The sequence below is a fragment of the Jaculus jaculus genome, chromosome 12, assembly GCF_020740685.1.
Source record: "Jaculus jaculus isolate mJacJac1 chromosome 12, mJacJac1.mat.Y.cur, whole genome shotgun sequence".
Lineage (NCBI taxonomy): Eukaryota > Metazoa > Chordata > Mammalia > Rodentia > Dipodidae > Jaculus > Jaculus jaculus.
This window is the reverse complement of record NC_059113.1, coordinates 593513-617252: the sequence shown is the minus strand read 5'-3', so window position 1 is coordinate 617252 and position 23740 is coordinate 593513. Positions and strand designations below refer to the sequence as shown.

General features: G+C 41.6%; 1 protein-coding gene across 3 annotated transcripts in view; it reads right to left on the bottom strand.

Annotated features, from left to right (window-relative positions):
- Positions 1–1334: 1334 nt before the first annotated feature.
- Positions 1335–23740, bottom strand: part of Marchf3 (membrane associated ring-CH-type finger 3) — a 146753-nt gene continuing 124347 nt past the window's right edge. For 2 of the 3 annotated variants that reach the window (XM_004669179.2, XM_045131401.1), the window contains 2 exons: positions 8667–8876; positions 1335–1810 (listed from right to left, as the gene is read on the bottom strand). In XM_004669179.2, coding sequence (XP_004669236.1) covers positions 1652–1810; positions 8667–8876 — 369 coding nt within the window. In that variant the 3' untranslated portion in view covers positions 1335–1651. Of the gene's footprint in view, positions 1811–7815; positions 7866–8666; positions 8877–23740 lie in introns of those variants that run through there. The other variant, XM_045131402.1, reaches the window with a different exon arrangement.

The window sequence follows — 23740 nt, the reverse complement described above, 5'->3', positions numbered from 1 at the left end:
TGGGAGGGAAGAAAACTATTGTTCTGAGCCATAAGGCACATCTGATGTTTGCAGCAAAGAGGGTACAGCTGTTTCCCTCTGTGGGCAGTACAGGACGCAGCCTGTAAAAAGAGGGTCTGGCCCACAAAGGGGACACCTGCAGCAGCTCCATCAATCTGCAGACAAAAACCATTACCCTCCTGGCTGCTGCCTGATCCTCTGTGCTCCTGCTCTCACACTTGGGGAGCAGAAGGCAGATGTTAGAGTGATGCTCAGAATGTTGGTAATGTTCTGGAAATCCATACTTGGAGTGAGGCCTGCCCTCTGCTCTCCTCTTCTAACAGCATGTATGTATGCTGGGAAGACAGGCAGGAACCTTGGAGCCACCCCAGCCTGCCTGCCTCAAAGACATCCGCTTCTGGCTCCAGTGGACACACAATATAGGCTATGGGTCATCTGTCTGTGCTGTGCCTGATGAAAGGGAGACAAGACCTAAGATAAAGTCTCTTTCAGCCTGTGACAGAATTGGCTCCTGACAGGGGAAAGGCGCTATGTGGGGGGCTCTTCCTTTTTTGAATATTTGACAAAGGGGTCTTAGACTAAGTGCTCTGGCTTCTAGGACAGGCTTTATTGTCACATCTACCTGTCAAGCTAGAAATTCAATAGAGCAATGGGAATGCTAATTGATATGCAAAACAGGTCTAGGGTTCCTAGAAATGTCTAGTGATTCTCCAATTCATTGTGAATGCAGAGTTAAGATATGCATGAAATGAGACCACGTGAGAACAACAATCTTTTTGCTTTTTCTATACTCCCTCTTTTCAAACCTAGTTTAGGAACTACACAGACTTCAAGATTAAAATAAAAAGTATTGCAATCAGAAGGGTTTGTCTTTCACACACTGGATATTTATTATTAGAAAATAGCTTCTATTATCTGTCAGTACCAAACAAGTTGAAAGGAGCGTGCTTCTCACCATAGGTTTTTTTTTTCTTTAATGATATTTAAATAAACAGTTCATTGTGTGGAAAGTTGCCACTCCCTTTTTCCCTTTAAAAACTGAATAATTAAATGAAGTTTAGTACAAAACATCCTTTAAATATGACTTGTTCTATAGTCATTATGCTGTCACCTTGAGTAAGGGACATAAGAGAGATGAAAAAGACCACTCAAGCTATCAAATTACTCCAGAGTATCCACAGTAGAAACCAGGAAACAAATAAACTAACCCAAATAAAAACCCATCCAAACAATAAACCAGTGTTTACATTGGCTTTTCAATTTTGATTATCATCTAAATTTTATATATATATATATATATATATATATATATATATATATATATATATGTGAAATAGTAATAAAAAAGGAAGAATTGCATCTTTAGCATGACAACCTTCCTCATATGTTAAAGAGGTGTCCAGAAAATTCCATACAGTATCTGCTAAATAAACACATTTGGCAGCTTAGCAAATATCATATGAGTGCAGCATCCATGATTTGAAGTCAAACAGCATTTGCTTCCTTCTGGCAGAGTTCGTCACCCAGGTGATGTGGTCACATGGCTCTGCCCACAAGGCTAAGGAAGGGCTTAGGGTGGCTCAGCACACGGCCCCAGTGCAGAAACTTCTAAACCCCTAACAAATGAGTCAACCTTCCAACCACACAAACATCAAACAATTGTCTCCTTTGAGTTCCTCTTGACTGAATGGAGGCCCAGCAAGGATTGCTGGGTAGAAGGTACGTTGACAGATTTTGGAATGAGGAGAATCACTCTCTGATTGGTCCGACGCCATTCATTGTACAATCGACAGTGGTACCTAAATGACACCTGGGGGTGGAAGAGGAACAATAAGAAGGATACACAGGTAGACAGAAGCTGACAATTCCAGAAATAAGCATGTCTCTTAAAACTTCCGTGGACTGGCAGCATTAGGGGCACAAACACTGGGCAAAATGCTTTTGCAAAAAGAGGTTGAGTGTTGGGGTGTTGGGTGTCAACATGGCAGGCAGAGCTTGCAAACGGCTTCCTTTCCTCCACATACTGGGCAAACTCAGAATGTGAGTAGGAACATGTGGTCCTTTCTGAGTTGAAATTTAGTTCCAGGTCAGTGGTGTTCTGGCTTCTAAAACTTCAAATGTGGAGAAGGATGGCTGGTGATACAGTGCACACCCTTATGCAGCTGTGTACGCTGGGCAATGCCCCTGTCTGCTTCCCAGATTTCTCAGTTAAATGAGAGCTGTACTAGGGTTTCATGTACTCCGTGGCAGATTAGACATTGCACAACTCAGAGATCATCCTCTGTACTATGCTGTGGCCAATCTATACAACTTTCTTGATGGCCCTGAGCATGGCATGATGTCACCTGTACAACAGTGCACTTATTTTTTTCTTCCCTGATGCTGCAGGCATCTTCAAGCAGGGCTTGGGTTGCATTCATCTTGGCAGAGCACCTATCTCACTGTTACACCCGGGGAAATTTCCGAGGAGTTTGCTGATTATGAATGAGTAAAGATTGCATGCTTTGTGACCACAACTCTGCTTCCAAAGTAAACCCCTCTCACGTAATACCTGATGGTACAAGCAGGGAGTTCTATGGTCAATCAGGATATAACAATATCCTAAAGTATTTTCTTTAAAAAAAATAAACACATTGGAATAAGCCCTTTAAACCCATTTGCTTTGGAGAAAGCTGGCAGAAACTGATGGCCTGCCCAGAAAACTCAAACTGCATTTTTGAAGACATACTTTAAAAAATGGGGTTATGTTCTAGACAAGCACATCTTATCTACGCTTGGAAGAAAGGTGCCCATGAGCCCAGCGTGACAAATCAGCCAGGTTTGGTTATTCAATGGTTTTGGGATGGGTCAACAGAAGGTAGAAAGTGGGCTGATGTTTGAACTCAGTGTGTCTATAAATAGAGGAAAGCACAGACTTGGTCAGAAAGGGCCATCCATTCAAATTTCAGAGGCAAGGAAGCAGATGCCAGAGGCCAAGTGCTAGAGGGATTTGGTTATGAAAGTATAAGCTTTTAAAATCACAAAGATGTGTTTTCTCAAAAGTCCCTGACACAGTGAATCCACATTTTTCTTCTTTTTTAAAAACTTGTTTAATTTCTATCTATCCTGCCTTGCTGCTATTTGGTACTTTGCATAAATGCGAGAGAGTCTGGTGTAAAAGTCTACATTCAGGGTCAAGGGTCAAGGGCAGGAAACAGGCTGAATGCAGGCAAGCACCTGTGAAGAATTTAGCAAGACTAGAAGCCTGGAATATGGAACCAGTTCAGATAAGCTGGATTTGAACAGTCCCTCTCCATGATGCTGCCGAGTTGTGTGCTTCTGACTTTCTGCTTTGGATATAGCAGGCTGCAAGCGACGGGCCTGGGGCCAGGCATACAGGGCTGGAGCTCCATCCTCCATCTAGTGGCTACCTCACTTTGTGAGGCTACTTGTCATCCACAAACTTTGGTTTTCTTGTTTGTAAAATGTGAATTAGGGTATGTGGGGAGATGCATATAAAGCACTGAGCACAGACCTTTGCACACTCTAGTGTTTTTGACCTATCATTGCATTTCATGGGTTAGAGATGTGGAAAAGAAGACGGGTCATTTGTGACATCTTTCTCACATACAGGGAAACTGAAGAGAGGGGGGGAGGGGAGGGGAGTGAAAAAGAGAGTGAGTGATAGCTATTTCTTGTAAGGGCTTGCCCTCAGTGTGGTCATGGACCAGCTGAAGGCTACATCTCCTAGGAGCTTGCTAGAATGTCAGGAGTTTGTGTCCCATCCAAATCTCAGGAGTCAGGGAGTGCATTTTAACAAGATCCCGAGGTAGTCTGCAGGCACACTCAAGCCCGAGAAGCTTTGCTTCAAGGAATGCCAGGTGTTAAGGACTTAGCAGGTCTCCCCGTTCTCTGGCCAGGAAATTAAAAAAAAAAAAAAAAAACACAACAAATTCAACCCACTTGTAAAGACAAACAGCTGAGAGTGGATTAATCTGGCCAATAGTTGTTACCCACTACAGCCTTCTGGCAAATTTCACCAATGAGAGAGCAGCACTTGAACATGAATCCTTAGGGAAAATATAAGAAGTTGGGCACAAGCCAAAGGAGACCATATGTCTGCAGTGGCCCTGGGCTAATATCTGCCTGTCTCTAGATGCTCCTTCCCCACAATGTATAGAAAATGCATAGAAAAAAGGTTTAATTTAGAAAAAGAGGCAATGAGGAAATGCGACATAAACTAAAAGATGCCAGAACAAAACATGAGGAACCTCACTTAGTTCTTAAATGTCAGTGGGAAGACATGGCATAGGACCATTATTTAATAACACCATTGCTCAGGCATCCATTTCCAAAGTGCATTCACTGTTCATCTGAAGGCCTGTAACTAAACTCCTGTCCTAGGTGGGGTCTGTTCACAGTTCACCACCATCACCTGAGCTGAAGGAATGTTAGCATCCACATCTGCACCAGGAGATAACTGAGGCTATGATGGAGATGTGAAGTCACAGCAGGCTTTGGATACTCTAGTTTCATCTTTTCTACTTTGCTTTTTCTCTTGAGAAGTTTTGAAGCCTACTGATGGGAGCAGGTTTTGGTGACTGGCCTTGCTGGCAATGGACCCAGTCTGTGACAGCATGATGGAAAAGAAGAGGTCTGCTGAGGAGCAAGCAGGCGATGGAGGGATTTCACTGAGCACTGAGTAGGCTGTAGTAGGCTACTGGGGAGAGGTGTCAACCAAGCCCTATAAAAGCCAGGTATGTTGGTTCATGCTTGTAACTCCAGCACTTAAGAAGCTGAGGCAGGAGGATTACCATGAGTTTAAGGCTAGTGGGGGCTTCACATGAGTTCCAAATTAGCCCAGGCTACAAAGTGAGACCCTGTGTCAAACAAAAGCAAAAACAAGAACCAAAACTAAAACCAAAGAAAATGCTATTGTAAACCAGCTCCATGGTGAGCATGTGTTGGTAGAGTGCAGAACTGCAGTTCCTCAGAATTTAAATGATCAAGCCAAGGAATGGGGACTCCTCAGTCAAGGGCGGTAGCCTCCTTCATGTTGTTTGGTGCTGGGCTCTGGCTGAAGCGGTGGCACATTAAGGGGCAAAGTGTGCCTATGCAAGAGTGGAGATCCAGTTCATTCAATGTCCATGCCAGTGCAGATGCAGTTGTCAGCAGCTGGCTCTCTTTGAAATCATGTGTGACATGAACAGGGGTACTTTGGGGACACTCTTTCCTTTGAGTTAGGGTGGAGACCCTAACCCTGGCCTCCTGTGTCCAAGGTGTGCTTCGGGAGCCCAGCAGTTTGCAGAAAGGATTCCTTGAGTTTGTGTCATGATAGGGCCCTTGTGAGGCAGGGAGAAGGTCCAAAGGAACTTTAAGGTGCACAGGCGAGTGCTTGTCCTTTGTCATAGCCCTGGAAAAGAGGATCTTCCAATAACTGCTCTTTTGAGGAGCCAGGCTTGGACTGACCCTCTGTTTGTTCATCTAAGACATTTTCACAGCATATTCTCCTTAAGCTTGACAGCTTGTTTACAATGGGTTGCTGCTGGAGGGCACTTTCCAAGTGCTGTCAGTTCCTGAATTACTGCCCTTGCCAGAGCTGCTCAATACAGCATTTATCTGGGAAGGAATTATTCTATACTCAGTAACCTATTGCTGAGCTGACACCACAGCACACCAGCCAAAGGAGAGAAGTACCTTTCTTTCCCTCCTGCTGCTTTGCATTTTCTAGAGGCTGGGAAGAAGGCAGATGCATAAAGGAACAAGGAAGCCTCTGGGTGCAGACCGTGGGCCAGCACTGTGCTAGGTACTTGGATATGTGTTCCCAGATGTTACCCCACCGAATCTTAGACAATAAGCATTGGCCCAGGGGCTGGCTCAGGGGCTACCAATTATTTATTTCCTCCCCCCTTTATTTTTCAATAAGAGGAAAGATGAATAAGATGCTTAAAGTTAGGGAGTGAATCTTGAGTCTAAACACAGGGCCTTTGGATTCTCCATACCTGTGATTATTACTAGGCAGCACTGCCTCTCAGGAGCATTTCTGGAATGAAGTGCTCCTGACCTCCTATCACTTGACATAGGCAATGACATAGGGCCATATTTTCTCAAGGTAGCCTTCTTCTTTCTTTCCTTTCTAAAAAATTATTTATTTATTTGGTCTTTTGCAGTAGCATCTTGCTCTAGCTCAGGTTGGCCTGGAATTCACTATGTTGTCTCAGGCTGGACTTGAGTTCACAGAGATCCTCCTACCTCAAGTGCTGGGGTGAAAGGTGTCATGATGCCCAGCTCCTTTTATTTTTTTCTACTCACTCTACTCTTCTTTCTTATATGTGTTACACTTCACAAAGCACATTTGCAAAAAGGCCTTCACTGGTTTATTTTCATTTTTTTTTGTTTATTTATTTATTTGAGAGTGACAGAGAAAGAGAGAGAGAGAGACACAGAATGGATGCGCCAGGGCTTCCAGCCACTGCAAACGAACTCCAGATGCGTGCGCCCCTTGTGCATCTGGCTAACGTGGGTCCTGGGGAACTGAGCCTCGATTCAGGGTCTTTAGGCTTCACAGGCAAGTGCTTAACCGCTAAGCCATCTCTCCAGCCCCTTCACTGTTTTTGAAAGTCCAGAATGTGAGTCTTGCCTTCTATATTAGAGACTTGTCTTAAAAAAATATATTAGACTTGAAAAGGCAAAAATAGGGCAAAACAACAACCAAAAATTCCACCAAGTGGGGAGTGGTGGTGCACGCCTTTAATCCCAGCATTTGGGAGGCTGAAGTAGGAGGATTGCCATGAGTTTGAGGCCACCCAGAAACTACATGGTGGATTCCAGATCTGCCTGGGCTGGAGCAAGACTCTACCTCTGGGTTGGGGTGGGGGTTGTTGGGAATCTCCACCAGAAACAAAAAAAAAGGTCTTTCACTTAATTATCAGTTCCCAAAGTACTTTAAAAATACTTTTTAAATTTGGTCTCTTGATACTATGGAAAGCAGGGCCATTACTACCCTCCCCACTTTACAGAGAGGACATCTAGGCTCAGAGGAGTGAGATGACTTTCTGAGGCACTTCAGCTGCAACAGAAGTAGTAAGACTGTTTAATCTCCAACCCTCTCATACCACAACTGCTCTGGATAACAGGTAAAGACTGTTCAGTCTAATTTCTAACTCTTCTCTTACCACAATAGCTCTGGGTCAGGTCACCTCACTATTTGCTTCACTTTAGAAGCATGGACTTTTACAGAAGCCAGTGACAGTTTTGTTTGGAGCTTCATTAGCTGAGAAACAATGTCTACACTGGAAGCCTCAGCTGAGCCTTATATCAAGATGCTACCAGCTCAAGTCATGTCTTTTTCTGAGACTGAAACATGCCCCTTGCTGTCTGAACATCCTCAGGGGATGGGGAAGAATAGATCTGGAATAGCCACATGAGAGAGAGGGAAATGAACAAAGGTTCAGAGGACAGCCAAAGGCACTGGGTCTGGGAGATATGAAGCCCTGTGGTGAGCTTTTACATGCTGACACAGGATATGGGAAGGGTATACTTTAGACAGGAAATATCTCCTGAATAACAACAGTACATGCTTAGATTACAACCAAGCAGGCACTGGAAAGTAATGCCAGGAAGAAGGGGGCTGGCCTCTGGATGTATTCTAGAGGGCCTCAGCCTCCCTTGCAGCTCCATAAGGTAGCAGAAAGAGGGAGTAAATGTTGCTCTTTGTGGGCACTGTTAATACCATGGTGCCTGAGCAATAAACTCTCTGCATGAAGTTAAAAGAATGAAAACAAAGATGTTTAAAGATTCTTCCTTACATACAGTGGGAACACTTACTGGGAATTGGCTTTTCTTTGGAGGCAGCATGAGACTCAGCTTGATAAATTAGTGCTTTTCTACAAAAAAATACATACATAGATATATATGTATGCATATATATATATACACACACACACATATATATGTATATGTGTGTATATATATATATATACACACACACAGATAGAGAAGAGAGGAGAATAAGAGAGGGGGAATGGACATGCCAGGCTCTCCTACCAACTGAATTCTGGATGCATATATCACTTTGTACTTCTGGTTTAACGTGGGTACTAGAGAATCAAAACCAGGCTGTCAGGCTTTACAAGCACTTTTAACCACTGAGCCATCTCTCCAACCCCAAATTGGTGCTTTTATGGGCACCAGAGTCACTACCCTAACACATGGGATAATAACTAGGGGAAGTGCAGTCCCACATGTGTTGCAGACTGTGCTGAGTCAGGATGCAGGAAGGAAATAACTACCACAAAGAATTCATGGTCTGCATAGGCAGCGGCAGCAAGTGCATCATTCACAGTAGACTACAATCCCAGCAGAAGTGAGAAACGTAAACAGGAGAGAGGAAGCATGTGCCTCACTCCAGATGGAATCCTTGTCTAATAGAGAGAATTGTACAAGGTGACGGTTCAGAGCATGGGCTTTCCCTTTATTTGATCTGCTCTTCTTTGCAGTGTGTGTGTATGCACACATGCACACACACTCACATACACTAGATCACATACCTGAGCCAGCAGGTGAAGGTCTGTTTTCTACTGGGCAGATGAGAAGTGCCATAGACAAAAGGGAGGGCTTGTACCAGATATTCCGCTGCCAGTTCCAGCCAACCTAGCCCACCCCGCTCAGCCCCAGTCCATACTTACTAGTGTCCAAAAGAGGTAAATTGTGAAGAGTGCGACAGTGAGTGCAATCAGTCCTACGGCTTCAAGCCGGCTGCTAAAGTGCAGGTGGTCCACAGCGCCCCGCAAACACAGCCAGCCTGAGATGGTGGCCAGGGGCGTTATAAACAAGAAGCACACCATGTCTCCAAACAGAGTCCGCTTCTCATGCTGGGGACCAGGGTTTCTGAGCCACTGTCAGAAAAAGAGACAGAGAAAAGTTAAGGGATAAGGTTAAATGCCAGTGTGGGGTAGAGACACAGTAACACTGCTCTGATGTTTGCTTTGCTTTGGAATCTGGGCATAGGCACTTTCTGAACTGTTCTAAGATGGTAAAGAAGCATCACAGACTTATTCTCATGCCTCTGCTGAGTACTAAGGATTATAACGATAATATTACCCTTGCTGTAGATGAGCTGCTTTTAGTAAAAGTAGTCCAATGGCTCTTCTTCTATTTACAATGACCCTATATGGATGGCAGAGAGAGTGTCCCACTTGGAAAGTGTTGGGTTTTGGAATGAATTCCCCCAAAGGCTCATATGGAAAAGCTTTCTCCCCAGGATGGTAGTATGGTGAAGTGCTGGACCTTTAGGTTATTACAGCATGCTCTCAGAGGGGCCATATATGCCAGCTGTACTCCTTAGCCCTGGCACAAAGTAGGCCACCTAGGGTCCAGGTGAGTGCTCCCCCTTAGCTCATTCACTCCTGGGTACAACTCTGGCCCCTGTATGTTCAATTACAAAGGTAAGCCCATCAGAATTATATCCTATTTTTCAATGTAAATGCTAAAAGCCACAAGGGCTTGGAATGGAATATTACAAAGTTTGAAATACCATGACTGCCAAACTACTATACCCAGCAAAATTATGCTTTGTAATAGAAGGTGAAAGATAAACTTTCAATGATCAAAAGTTGGCTTTATGAATATATGAGCAAAAACCACTCCTACAGAGAATACTAAATGGAATAGTTTGCACTAAGAGAAGAATAAACATACCTATGAGGCTACAAGAGGAAGATAAAATAAAACTAGAACAGATTTGAAAGCAAATGAAAATGAAGAAAACACCAAACTCCACACAGTCTTCAAGTAGACAGTAATAAGCTCATGCCTCTAAATTAAAACTCTGAACACCAATGGATTCAACTCCCCAATCAAGAGACACAAGTTAACTAGCTTGATCAGAAAACTGTATCCATTTATTTGCTATCTTCTAGAAACTACTCTTACCATGAAAGACAGATATCACCTGAGGGGGAAAGGATAGAAAAGAGCAAAGGGAAGTATGAAATAAGCAGGTATGGCTATAATGATATGTAACAAAATAGACTTTAAACCAAAAGTAATCAAAAGAAATTAAAGAAAGTCACTTTATACTCATCAAGCAAAGGGAAGTATGAAATAAGCAGGTATGGCTATAATGATATGTAACAAAATAGACTTTAAACCAAAAGTAATCAAAAGAAAGTAAAGAAAGGCACTTTATACTCATGAAAGGAGCAATTCAACACAAGGATACTACAAAGATATTAGAGAGAGAATGGGCATGCCAGGGCCTCTAGCCACTGCAAATGAATTCCAGATGCATGTGTCCCTTGTGAGTCTGGCTTGTGTAGGTTCTGGGGAATGGAACCTGGGTCCTTTGGCTTCGCAGGCAAATGCCTTAACCACTAAGCCATGTCTCCAGCTCTCAATGCCTCACTTTCTAACTGTGCTTTAATCTTTCTGTATTCCTAAGAAATTCTAAGTCATCTTATATGTCCATAAGTAAGAGCAGCAGCAATGATTTGCTTTTGAGAAAAACCATTGTTTTGAGCTAGGCTAAGGGTTACTGTCTATGTGCCTATATGCACTGATACAGGGGTATTTAGTCAAGTAGTGTTTATAACACAGAAATTTGATTATAGTTAAAATTTTCTTTTAAAAAATATTTTTATTTAGGGCCGGAGAGATGGCTTAGCAGTTAAGCACTTGCCTGTGAAGCCTAAGGACCCCGGTTCGAGGATCGGTTCCCCAGGTCCCACATTAGCCAGATGCACAAGGGGGTGCACGCGTCTGGAGTTCGTTTGCAGAGGCTGGAAGCCCTGGTGCGCCCATTCTCTCTCTCTCCCTCTATCTGTCTTTCTCTCTGTGTCTGTCGCTCTCAAATAAATAAATAAAATTAAAAAAAATATATTTTTATTTGCATATGGATTTGTGTGTATGTATGGGCTTGCCAGGGTCACTTGCCACTCATCATGTACTCACAGGGTGGCTTTGAACACATGGCCACTCTCCTACCTCTACCTCCTGAGTGCTGGGATTAAAGGTGTGCATCACCATGCCCAGCTTGTGCCACCTTTTACATCTGGATTTATATGAATGGCTGGAAAATTGAACCTGGGCTAACAGTATTCCCATTTCATAAACACAAAAAGATACCGTAGAAAGCAGATTATTCACTAACTCAGATAAGGATAGAGAGCAAGTTAGTATGGTGGGATGCAAACTAGGCTTATCTTTTGTTTTTTTAAAAAATTATTTATTTATTATTTATTTGAGAGGAAGAGAGAATGAATTAGTGTGCCAGAGCCTTCAGCCAATGTAAATGAACTCCAGATCGTATATGCCACCTTGTACATACATGGGTCCTGGGGAATTGAACATGGGTCCTTCGGCTTTGCAGGCAAACACCTTAACTACTAAGCCATCTCTCTAGTCCCCTACCCTTCTCTTTTATTACTTGTTTTCCATATTAATATTTTCATTTTTTTCCAAAGGGCAATTGTTTGTGTACTACATGTTTTCACCTAGTTAGGACACAGTAAGCCATGCTTTGCTTGTGAGAGATGTGCATCAGGCTGCTGAATCATGATAGTTTTATGACATTTTTTCTTTCGTTGCTGCCCTGATCTAGGTTAATTCTTTACCTAACAAGGATGAGGTCCAAGTTCTAGGCATTTAGTCTCAGCAACATTATCATGCATTTTGGCCTAATTCATGGTAGACAAAAGGCTGATCTCTTCAATTACTATTCAGTTACGCTTCTATTTATTCTATGCTTTGTGGTTCTCTAATTAGTTACACATGGAATAAGGTACCTGTTCTGTAGCAGTAACTCATCTCCTAGGCATCAATAAAAGACAGACAAGGCAGCGGCAGCCTTGTTTTCTTATCCATCTTCCTGTCCTCCGGCAGTGCCCAGTACAATAGCCACACAGCAGGCACTTAATGCTGAATGGATGACAATAGGTTATGTTTCCTCAGCCCTTACTATATGAAGAATTAGAATACATATTACATGTAATAATTCATATAATAATCTTTGAAAGATGTAAATTGTATAAGACTGGCCTTAGCTTTTGTCTAGGCACTCTAACTCTAAAGGATAGCCAGGTGTGGTGGTGCATACCTTTAATCTCAGCACTCAGGAAGCTAAGGTAGGAGTATTACAGAGAGTTCAAGGCCAGCCTGAAGCTACAGAGTGAATTCCAGGTCAGCCTGGGTTAGAGTGACACTCTGCATTACTCTTCTCCCTACCAAAAAAACAAACCAACCCCCCAAACAAACACCCCCTCCCCACAATTCTACCATGTCTTCATTCTTAGAAAAAAAAATGGGGTAGGGAAATGGAGAAGGATGATCACACCCCAACAGTTCTTACTGGTATAAGAAGGAATATTTGCTTACTGTGCTCCCCCAGTGTGAGATGCCAAATAATTTATCCTGCCACTTTTAGGGAGCTTTTGCAGCTGAAATATCAGTCTTAAGGAGACTTCAGCTTGGTCTTAGTCCTCAATTTATACTAGGAGGTTGGTTGGATTTACCAGCTAAGGTCAATGATTGAAAATGATTGATAATCCCCTGGCAGACTTCCCCCTTGGCTGCCCCAGGCCCTGTGAGCAGTCAGGGACATCCTTATTTTTCTCTGGTTCCATAAAGCCAAAGCAGGTAGTAGCATGGTTGTTCACCTGTAAACCCAGCACTATGGAGGCCAGTTTGGACTACAAAGTGAGAGATTGGCTCAAAAAGCCCAAGTAACAAACAACAAACAAGAAAGCAAACAAACTCATGATCATGCTATTGACATCCCCAGCAGTGAGCTACCTATGTTTCTGTAGAAATCTTACTCCAATCTCTAACTTGTCTCCGAACCATGATGCTAATCTATTCTTGGAATTAAGTTCAATAAACAAGCAAACCTAAGAGAAACCTCACTGTAATTAGCAGTGCTGGGCCCATGACAGCCAAGGAAGCAGCATTCTACAATCAGTGACATGGCTTCATATGCTGTGTGGAAATGTACCTCCAAGGAGAACAGCAGCAGAGGCAGCTTTTAAGGTGGGTCAGCCATGAGTTCATTCTAATTAAAGTGTTAAATTACCAACTGAAGGGTGGGGTGTAGTGGGGAGGTGCTCACCACTCTAAATAGAAAATAGACTCAATTAATCAGATTAAGTCCCCAAAGTAGTCAGGTCAGTTTGCAGAAGAAGCAGATGATGTCCTGGTGACCAACAGTGCTCATTGATTACCCCTCCCAGTGCATCTCCTTCCTGAGATCACCTCGAATGAAAGGAACTGATAGAAGGCAAAGCACATAAAGTTAGGGGCAGAAATGAAAGGCACAGGAGGCAAGGGTTCACAGTGTTTACTCACTTGTGCTTCTTGCCTGAATGTGTCCAGGTAACCTGACTTGGTAGAATTGTTAACTGAGCACTTGCCTTTCTTTAATGGGTCTTATCCTAGAAGCCTAAACATTCTGGGGTGAATTGCCTTGTTCGTCTATGGAGCTGGAAGGTGGAGGGGCAGTGTGATAAAAAGGAGGTGATAGGTCTTTTGTATGTAATTAAGACTGAACATGAACCCTAAAAATCATGCTTTTCAGCTAAGTGAAACAAAACTAAATAAACTCCTACCAGTGTTTAAGTCCCTGAACTGCTGCCATGTTCTTGAATGACTGATTCCTACCACTGAAGTCCCAGCTCAAAGGCCCTTCTCAGTGAAAATGCTCCTTATGTCAGTGAACATACAGTGATATTTTCTACAGAGCTCAAACTCATCCTTGAAAGCATACCCATTCATTTGTTTACTTGCCCATTTATTGCTATCCACTTTAATAAAAGTTCAGTTAAGACAGAGACTTTGTTCTTATTCATTCTTCTTGTCTGTTTTAAAATATCGTTTCAATGCATATTTTTTATTTATTTGCATATGTATGTATGCACCAGGGTCTCTTGCCACTGCAAAGAGACAATGGACTTATGAACCATTTTTTATATATGGCTTTACATGGGCGTTGCAGAATTGAACCTGGGTAGATCAAGCTTTGCAAGCAACTGCCTTTAGCCACGGAGCTATCTCCCCAACCCTCATATTCATTCTTATATGCTTTCACCTAAGGATAGTACTGGAACATAGTGACTATTTAATGCAAATGAACAAATAAATAACTCAGTTGCCAGTGACCCTCACCTGTGATGGTCTTGTAGTATCATACTAACTAAATTGACTGGAAAAGAGATATTTTGCTGGTGTGTAAACACCATCATCAATTTCATTGCTTTTAGCCTTGTAGATGCATGTGTGTGCATGCATGCGTCATGTGCACACATGTGCATGTTTGTAAGGGGGGGATGTAAATGAATGAACATGGGTGTGCCAGGGCCTCTTACCACTGCACGCAAATTCCAAACACATGTGCCACTTTGTATGTCTGGCTTTATGTGGGTACTGAGGAATTGAACCTGGGCTGGCAATCTCTGCAAGCAAGCACATTTAACCACTAAGCCATCTCTCCCCAGCCCCACCTGAACTTTTTTGCTGCTAAATGATGAAAAAACCTGTAGTTTCTATTTAAGCTTTCAGACCCTCCTTAGATGAAAAAGTCCATGAAATGCTTTATCTTTCCATAGGTCATAGAATAGCATGAGAAATCCAATAGGTCATTTAAGGTCCTTTACACTGAGGCTTCACACCTTAACTGCTAAGCCATCTCTCCAGCCTTTAAACAGTATTAATATATTTATTTGCAGGCTGGGTGAGGTGGCATACGTCTTTAATCCCAGTACTCGGGAGGCAGAGGTAGGAGGATCGCTGTGAGTTCGAGGACACCCTGAGACTCCATAAATTCCAGGTCAGCCGGGGCTAGAGTGAGATCCTACCTCGGGGGAAAAAAAATTATATATACATATATATATATATATATATATATATATATATATATAAAATTATACATACATACATACATACATACATACATACATACATACATATATAGCTCTAGGGGTCTGTTCCTGTCTCAGAAATACCAAACCACTTCCTGCCTCAGAGGCTTTGGTGTGTGTTCCTTTGCCTGGAACATTTTCTCCCATGGCTTTTTCCTTTTCTTTTGTTTCTTTTTTTTTTTTTTCCAGGTAAGGTTTCACTCTAGCTCAGGCTGACCTGGAATTCACTATGTAGTCTCAGGGTGACCTTGAACTCATGGTGATCCTCCTACCTCTGCCTCCCAAGTGCTGGGATTAAAGGCATGCGCCAACATGCCCGGCAATCCATGGCCTTTTCTTTCTTATGCTTATACTTGTCTCATGCTTGTACTTATACTTAATGTCACTTCTTCCTTTGGGAGGCCTTCAGAAACCTACACACACACACACACTCACTCCAGTCACCACAAGAACTTGTCCTGGATAACCTTTATGATCTCCAGAATGATTTTGTTTATGTACTTGTTTATTCTGAGTCTTCCTTCCTAGCAAGTACACTTTTAGGATATAATATTTACCTAGCCTGTCCAAAGCTACATCTTCATTTCCTAAAATATCTACTTTGTGCTTGATAAATATTAGCTGATGATAGAAACAAATCTTTACAAGCTAGAGAATTGCTTTGGCTAGAACTCAGATGAATTCAGCTGAAAAACATGCATATATACTTACATGCACTCACAGACACATACATACACATATACATGCATGTATATATACATACATACATACATATATACATACTATTTACCAAGATTTTTCCCATCAAATATAGTAAAGTAAGTTTTGCTATGTGCACATGCATAATAGCTGCTCTGGCATCCACAGCTATGATTTGGCTGAAGATATACATCATATTCAAGGACACCATGGAGAACATAGGCCAATAAGCCAATTAATGGGATATAATGTGCCATAAATACTGTATTTTGTATATAGGATATTATAATATGATTCTGGCATTAAACAAGTATTACCCTTCCTCCCTCCCTTTTCCCTTCCCCTTCCTCCTCTTCCTTCTTGTCCTCCTCCTCCTCTTCTTCTTCCTCTCTCTCTCTCATAGGATCTTGCTATGATGATCCTGCCTCAGCTTCCCAAATGTGTTTCTACAATCCAGTTTCACAGTCTTTTATAAATAGAAATAGCAGCTCCTACTCCTACTCCCTTCCAATCTTGCCATTTCTTTTCTTGGTTCGTATTGGACTTTTGACCTTCTGGCTGTATTGTTGTCAGCATCTGATGTCCATTCTGTTGGAGCCTAAATGTCTGAATGGCTTTTGTTGTTTGTTTTGTGTTTTCTCAAAAAATGTTTTATTTATTTGCAAGGAAGGGAGGGGGGGAGAGGGAGAGAGGGAAGGAGAAAGGGAATGAGAATGGGTGTACCAGGCCCTCTAGCCACTGCAAACAAATGTCAGATGCATGTGCTACTTTGTGTATTTGGCTTTAGGTGAGTACTAGAGAATCAAACCCCAGTCGTTAGGATTTATAGGCAAGTACTTTAACTGTTGAGCCATCTCTCCAGCCCTTGTGCTTTGTTTATGAGACAGAGTACTACTAGGTAGTCCCAGCTGACCTCAAATTCACAATCCTACTGCCTTCACCACAACCAGCTTTGAATGTTTGAACAATTACTTCCAGAAACAGCAGCAGCAACAGCAGGGATCATGGACTCTTGTATATACATTTTACTGTCAAAACCACATACATACAGAATTATCAGATAAGCAGATGCTGTGCCACCGTATCACCGAGGGGAGGGTAATGTTTATGTTGATAGCATTACTTGATCATGTTCAATGCCTGTAGATCACTTTGCTATAAAACTTACAGTGTTGCCTTCAGTGAATACTTTCTTAAAGAGTAAAGAATGATAGTTCACATTTACAGGTGGACATGGAGGAGACTGGGATAAGCACAGATGTTGTGGGAAAGCTCTACTTCACCTCGAGACACAGGTACATTCTGAGCTTGAATAATCATGAGACATGTGTCCTGAGGTGTCTGTGTGGCAGAACCAAGTGAACCATGGAAGAAAGCAATGTGTAATAACTAGGCCAGGCTCTGGTGGTGCCAAAGGGTTAGACTGTTTTCTTAGAGTCACTATTTCTCCTTAGAGTCTGATCAACTCCCCCAAATCATAAAAGGGCATAAAGTATGAGATTTTATTATTTATTTTATTATTATTTTTTGTTGTTGTTTTTTCTAGGTAGGGCCTCACTCTAGCTCAGGCTGACTTGGAATTCACTATGTAGTCTCAGGGTGGCCTTGAACTCATGGCAATCCTCCCAACTCTGCCTCCCAAGTGGTGGGATTAAAGGCGTGTGCCACCATGCCTGGCAAAATGTGAGATTTAAAAATTTAACTCTATAGGACATGGGGCAGTAGTGTAAGAAAGCAAGTTAAATAAATGGGCTTAAGGGAAGAGAAGGGCTCTTGTAGAGCAAGGATGGTAAAAATCAATATACAAATGATTTCCAATGAAACAAGACAGTAAAAATGAACAAGATTTTATCACATGACTGGTCCTAGGGAAAGAAGGCATTCTGAACCAGTTTCCTCATTCTACAGTGGAGATAAATATGTCTATGAAAAGGAAAGTATTATAGCGCCCAAAACAGTGGCACAGGCTAAGGCCATAGGAGATGATGAGTACTAAGGCAAGGGGAGAGAGAGGGAGACAAAGTGAATAGGAGGGATCAGAAATAAACAGTACAATTGCAGCCAGGAAGGTTAAGATACAGCTTCTACAAAATTTGAGATTGGAAGTCGGGTGTAGTGGCACATGTATTTAATCCCAGCACTTGGGAGGCAGAGAAAGGATGGCCATGAGTTCAAGGCCACCCTAAGACTACATAGTGAATTCCAGGTCAGCCTGAGCTAGAGTGAGACCCTACCTTGAAAAACAACAACAACAAAAAATTAAGATTGGATCTTAAAAACATTATTTTAAGTTTTTTTTTTATTATGACAACTTCCATAATTATAGACAATAAACCATGGTAATTTCCTCCCCCACCACTTTCTCCTTCACACCTCCACTCTCTACCATATCCCCTCCCCCTCTCAATCAGTCTCTCTTTTTTATTCTAAGTTTTTAAAGAAGCCATTCCAAAGAGCCACATGCCACAGGGTTCTATTTGTAGATCATTCTGAGTGGGAAAATCCATAGATTGAAAGCAAATTAGTGGCCTCTCAGGCCTAGGCACAGAGAGCAGGTATGAGGAACTGAGGAATGAACATGAGTTTCTTATTAGATGATGAAAATTTTTTAAGCTTGATTGTAGTTATACAGCTCTGTGAGAATACTCAATACTACCAAGTTGTTACACTTTAAATTTTACTGTCTATAATTATGGAAGTTTTCAATAGAAAGTTTCTTAAAAAAGAGCTTGCAGCCTAGAGAGATGGTTTAGTGGTTAAGACACTTGTCCATGAAGACTAAGGACCCAGATTTGATTCCCCAGTATCCATATAACCAGATGCACATGGTGGCACATGCACCCGGAGATCATTTGCAGTGGCAGGAGGCCCTGGCACACCCATTCTCTCTCTCTGTATCTTCCTCTCTCTCTCTCACATACATAAATAAGTAAATAAAATTAAAAAAATATTAAAAAAAGAAAGAGCTTGCCATACAAGCATGAAGTATCTGAGTTCAGATTCTCAGAATCCATGAAAAGTGGGATGCTGTGGGGAGTGTTTGTAATTCCGGGCTGTCTGTGGTGAGAAAGGAGGCAGAGACAGGAGAATCTCCCAGAAGCTTATGGGCCAGCTAACCTGATAAACACAGTGGTGAACAGTAAGAACAAGAAACCCTGCCTTAAACAACACTCAAGGTAAGAACTGACACCTGAAGAATTCCTCTGACCTCCAAATGTGTGTACAGTGGCCTGTGTGTGCTCACAGTCACTCACATCAACACATGTATACACCAAAGAAAACGAAACAAAATCTAAGACTTGAAAACACCTTTGTTAAACACATCTAAAGTGCCCTCCTGTATATTCTCTTAAAGAAACCTTCAACCTTGCATAATCACCCTTGTAGTATTTCCTTACATCTAACAGAGTGAATTTTCAGATATATATTAAGTATGACTTACAAGTAGTTGAAATGTGTATATTGTGATAAATGAATGACTTCTGGAGTTCAATATTAAAGTCATAAACAAATTTTAAGCAGATGATTAAGTGTTTAGAAAAATACTGTAGCCATTTATTATGCCTATTTCTTATACCTTTTTTCCTGTCATCTTATTGCAAATAGCAAGCTCCTGGAAGGAGGTAGATACTGGGAAAGAACCCATCATTTCTGGGATGATGACTGTTTTTCTTTCATCTCCTACTTTTACTGATTCTCAGTTTGAAGTCCTCAAATGTCTATAAAATTCTATTATGCATGTTTCTACTTGCCAACATTTCACATAAACTATAGTATTTACTTTTCCTCAGAGGCCTAAAAGATTTTGAACTTCACTACTTGTTACAACATTCTATTTTTAATAACTTCATTAGAGGTGAAGCAATGATAAAATAATGAGTAGAAAATATTTTCATTTTCTTCACCTAATCTAATGTCAGTCTGTTTTTGTTTGTTTTGTTTTTTTGAGGTAGGGTCTCACTCTAGTTCAGGCTGACCTGGAATTCACTGTGTAGTCTCAGGGTGGCCTTGAACTTACAGCGATCCTCCTATCTCTGCCTCCCGAGTGCTGGGATTATAGGCATGTGCCACCATGCCTGGCTTTCTAATGTCAGTCTTTACAAGGAGATTCTAATAAATTTATATAAGTGGTACACCTAAAAATTAAATTTGTTTTCAGAATTCCAAACTAAAAATTTAAAAACATTTCCTCTTCTTGTGTTTCATAAGCGCATGACTTTCTTCATACACATTCATCATGGTTAGCCCTCTAAATATGTAACAATGGACTACAAAGAAAGTGTTATCCTTGACACAAGGTCCCATATTTTCTTTTCTTCTTATTTCTAATATTTTTATTTATTTATTTGAGAGAGAGAGAGAGAGACTGAGAAAGAGAGAGAGGACGAGAAAGAGAATGGGTGTGCCAGGGCATCTAGCCATTTCGAACAAACTCCAGATGCATGTGCTACCTTATGCATCTGGCTTACGTGGGTCCTGGGCAATCAAATCTGGGTCCTTTGGCTTTTCAGACAAGTGCCTTAACTGCCCAGCCAGCTCTCCAGCCCAAGTCCCATGTTTTCAACAGTGAAGTCAGGTTGTGATTAGAAAAGACACAGAAATACATATGTGGTGAGAAATGGAGAAGGAAGGCAGAGTTTGAGAATCCAGAGACCAGACAGGGGTCTCTTCTCATACCCCAAATCAGGTGAATCTTAAAAAAAAAAAAGAGATAAGCAAAGAGTTGAGGCAATTCATTCAAGGAGGAAAACAACTGTTATTTTTCATGAGTCTATCAAATGATTGTTTCAGTGAACATTTTCAGAGAAATTTACCTTACAATTGTGTTCAGCCATATTCTGAAGGATTAACTACCATCATTCATGTAATGGTGGGGGGGGCAAGGCTCTTAACACTGTTGAGTTTTCTAGCTTTCTAGTAGTTTCTCTCCTTTGGAAGTAGTCTCAGAAGAATGAGTGATGTAATACTCAGTAAAATGAAGACTCATGCAAACAAAGAGTAACTAGATACAAAAAAAGAGGTATGAAGGTAAAACCCCCAGGAAACTACCAGCAGTTTTTTGGCTTCTCATAGATGCTGTAGCTTAAAATTCTGTTTCCTCATTAGATTAGAGTGTAAGACACATGCCACTCTGCTATCCAACACACAGTCTGCTACATATTAGGACTTTTAAATTTAACATATATTTATTTTTATTTATTTATCAGAGAGAAAGAAAAAGAGGGAGAGAGGGAGTGGGGGGGGGGGAGGGAGAGAGGGAGAGAGAGAGAGAATTGGCACACCAGGGCCTCTAGCCATTGCAAATGAACTCCAGATGCATGTGCCACCATGTGCATCTGGTTTATGTAGGTACTGGGGAACTGAACTTGGGTCCTTAGGTTTCTCAGGCAAGTACTTTAACTGCTAAGCCATCTCTCCAGCCCCTGGGATTTTTTTTCAAATCGACTATATTTTAGAGCAGCATTTGCTCATAGGAAAATAGAACAGAAATTACAGAATTCCCATGTACCACTGTCTTCACCACTGACATCCACCACTTATGGTTTGATGGTAAGGCCCTTCACAGGCTCACATGTTTGAACACTTGATGCCCAGTTAGTGGTGCTGCTTTGAAAGGCGGTGGAACTTTTAGGAAGTGGGGCCTCACTGGAGGATATTGGTTGCTGCAGGAAGGGGAAGTGGGTCTTATGGCTTATACTCAGCTTCAACTGAACTCTCTGCTTTCTGATTTATTGGGATGTGAACAAGCAGCCTCACAGTTCTGCTGGCAGGGACAGAAGCTGCTTTCACCACCACACTTTCCCTACCATGATGGACTGTATTCCTTGAGCTTGTAAGCTAGAATAAAGCCCTTCTCTCCCTTGTACGTTTTTAAGGTGTTTTTTTTTTGTTTTGTATTGATTTTCTAGCCCAGGCGGACCTGGAATTCACTTTGTAGTCCTAGACTGGCCTCAAACTCACAGGATCCTCCTACCTCAGCCTCCAAATTGGGGATTAAAGGTAAAGGTTTGTTTGTTGATAATTTTCATACATGTATATCATGTATTATGATCATAATCCCTCTCTCTTAACTAGTTTTTGTCAGGTATTCTGTCACAGAGATGAGAAAAGTAACTAATACAGCTTCATTATCAACATCCCTAAACAGAACAGCACAAGTGTTGGTTATCACAACAAACCCACATTGACATGTTATTGACAATCAAAGTCCATAGCTCACACTAGAATTTTCTTTTGTAAATTCTATGAGTTTTGATAAATATATAATGATATGTACTCATCATTATACATGCTATCAAACTGTGCACATTTGCACATTGAGCAGGGGAACAAGTGACTCTGTGTATACATGTGTGTGTATTATTGAGCAGAGCGGGGGAAAAATGACTCTCTGCACACATATGTGTGTGCCATTGAGCAGAGGGAGGAGGAAGAGCAAATGTCCAGGAAGGAAGGAGCCATGTGTTATGGTCGGAATTTCTGTCTCCCTCCAACTCCCCAGCTGATGGTATTTGCGGGTGATCAGATCAAGAAGATGGAGACCTCAGGACTGGGATTAGGGTTCCTATAAAAAAGACCACAGGGCTGGAGAGATGGCTTAGCAGTTAAGAGCTTGCCCATGAAGCCTAAGGACCCTGGTTCAAGGCTTGATTCCCCAGGACTCACGTTAGCCAGATGCACAAGGGGGTGCATGCGTCTGGAGTTTGTTAGCAGTGGCTGGAAGCCCTGGTGCGCCCATTTTCTCTCTCTCTCTCTGTCACACTCAAATAAATAAATAAAAATGAACAAAATTTTTTTAAAAAGACCACAAAGATCTCCATCTTTCTGATGCATGAAGACACAGCAAGAAATCAATAGTCTGAAACCTAGAAGAGAGACCATGCCAGAAGCTGAACACCCTAACACTGACAATGGACTTCCTGGCTTCTAGAACTGTGGGAAATACATTTATGTTGTTCATAAGTCACCCCCTTTGTATATTTTGTTACAGAAGTTCTAATTAAACTATGATGCTAGGTATAGAAGAATGTGGACTTTGGAGCTGGAAAGACCTGGATTCTTCTGCCTTACTAGTGAGACTGGCTTAATGCCATTGAGTTACAGCCTTCTCATCTATAAAATGGAGTAATTTATGTGAGACAAAGAAATAGAATGACTACATAAAATATATAGCTTATATTTTCCCTTTGCCTAGGAAATTGTAAATATAAGAAAAAAAAAACTTTTTTGGGGGGGTGGATGAATAAGTTTTGAGATAAAAATAGATGGATTTAAAGGGAATTAGAAATTAGTTAATGCCACAAGACTGAGGTCAAGATGTAGGCTTGTTCTAGAAAATGAAATTCAGCTTAAAAGGGCATAGCAGGTGTTATTCAGTGACTACTGCATTGGGTAGCTCCATGGACAACCGAAGATACTTCTCTACTTTATCTTAATTTTACTTTTTTTTTGTTTTTGTTTATTTAAGGTAGGGTTTCACTCTAGCCCAGGCTGATCTGGAACTACTCTGTAGTTGCATGCTGGCCTCAAACTCACAGCAATCCTCTTATCACTTCCTCCTGAGTACTGAGACTAAAGCTGTGAGCCACCATGCTCAGCTTATTCTTTACTTTAAAAATAATTATTTGGAGAGAGAGAGAGGGAGGAAAGGAGAGAGAAAGACAAGAATGAGGATGGGAGTGTCAGGACCTTTAGCCTCTATAAATGAACTGCAGATGCATGTGTCACATTATGCATCTGGCTTTATGGAGGTGCAGGGGAATTAAACTGGAGCCAATAGGCTTTGCAAACAAGCACCTTTACCACTTTATATGTTAAATACAGTTATTATATTCATGTCAGTAATACCTATTGTCAGTAACATCATCCATTAGGCAGCATTTAGTCACAGTTGTGCATTGCCCACAATATTTGACAGCATTTTTCTTCAAAACTGTGTATGCCTTCTTGTGAGTTGAAAGTCAGTTTTTGATAGAGCTGCAGAGGCACATGGAAAGCTAGCAGAAGCCCTCAGCAGAGAGTGCTGTGCATAGACAATAGCTCTACCTTAGAAATCCATAGGGCCTCCAACAACTTATGCCTCCCTTTGGTTCCACCAGGCACCTTGTAGCTTGCACCAGGAAATTCCTGAGTTAATTGTGTCTTGTAATTTTGGC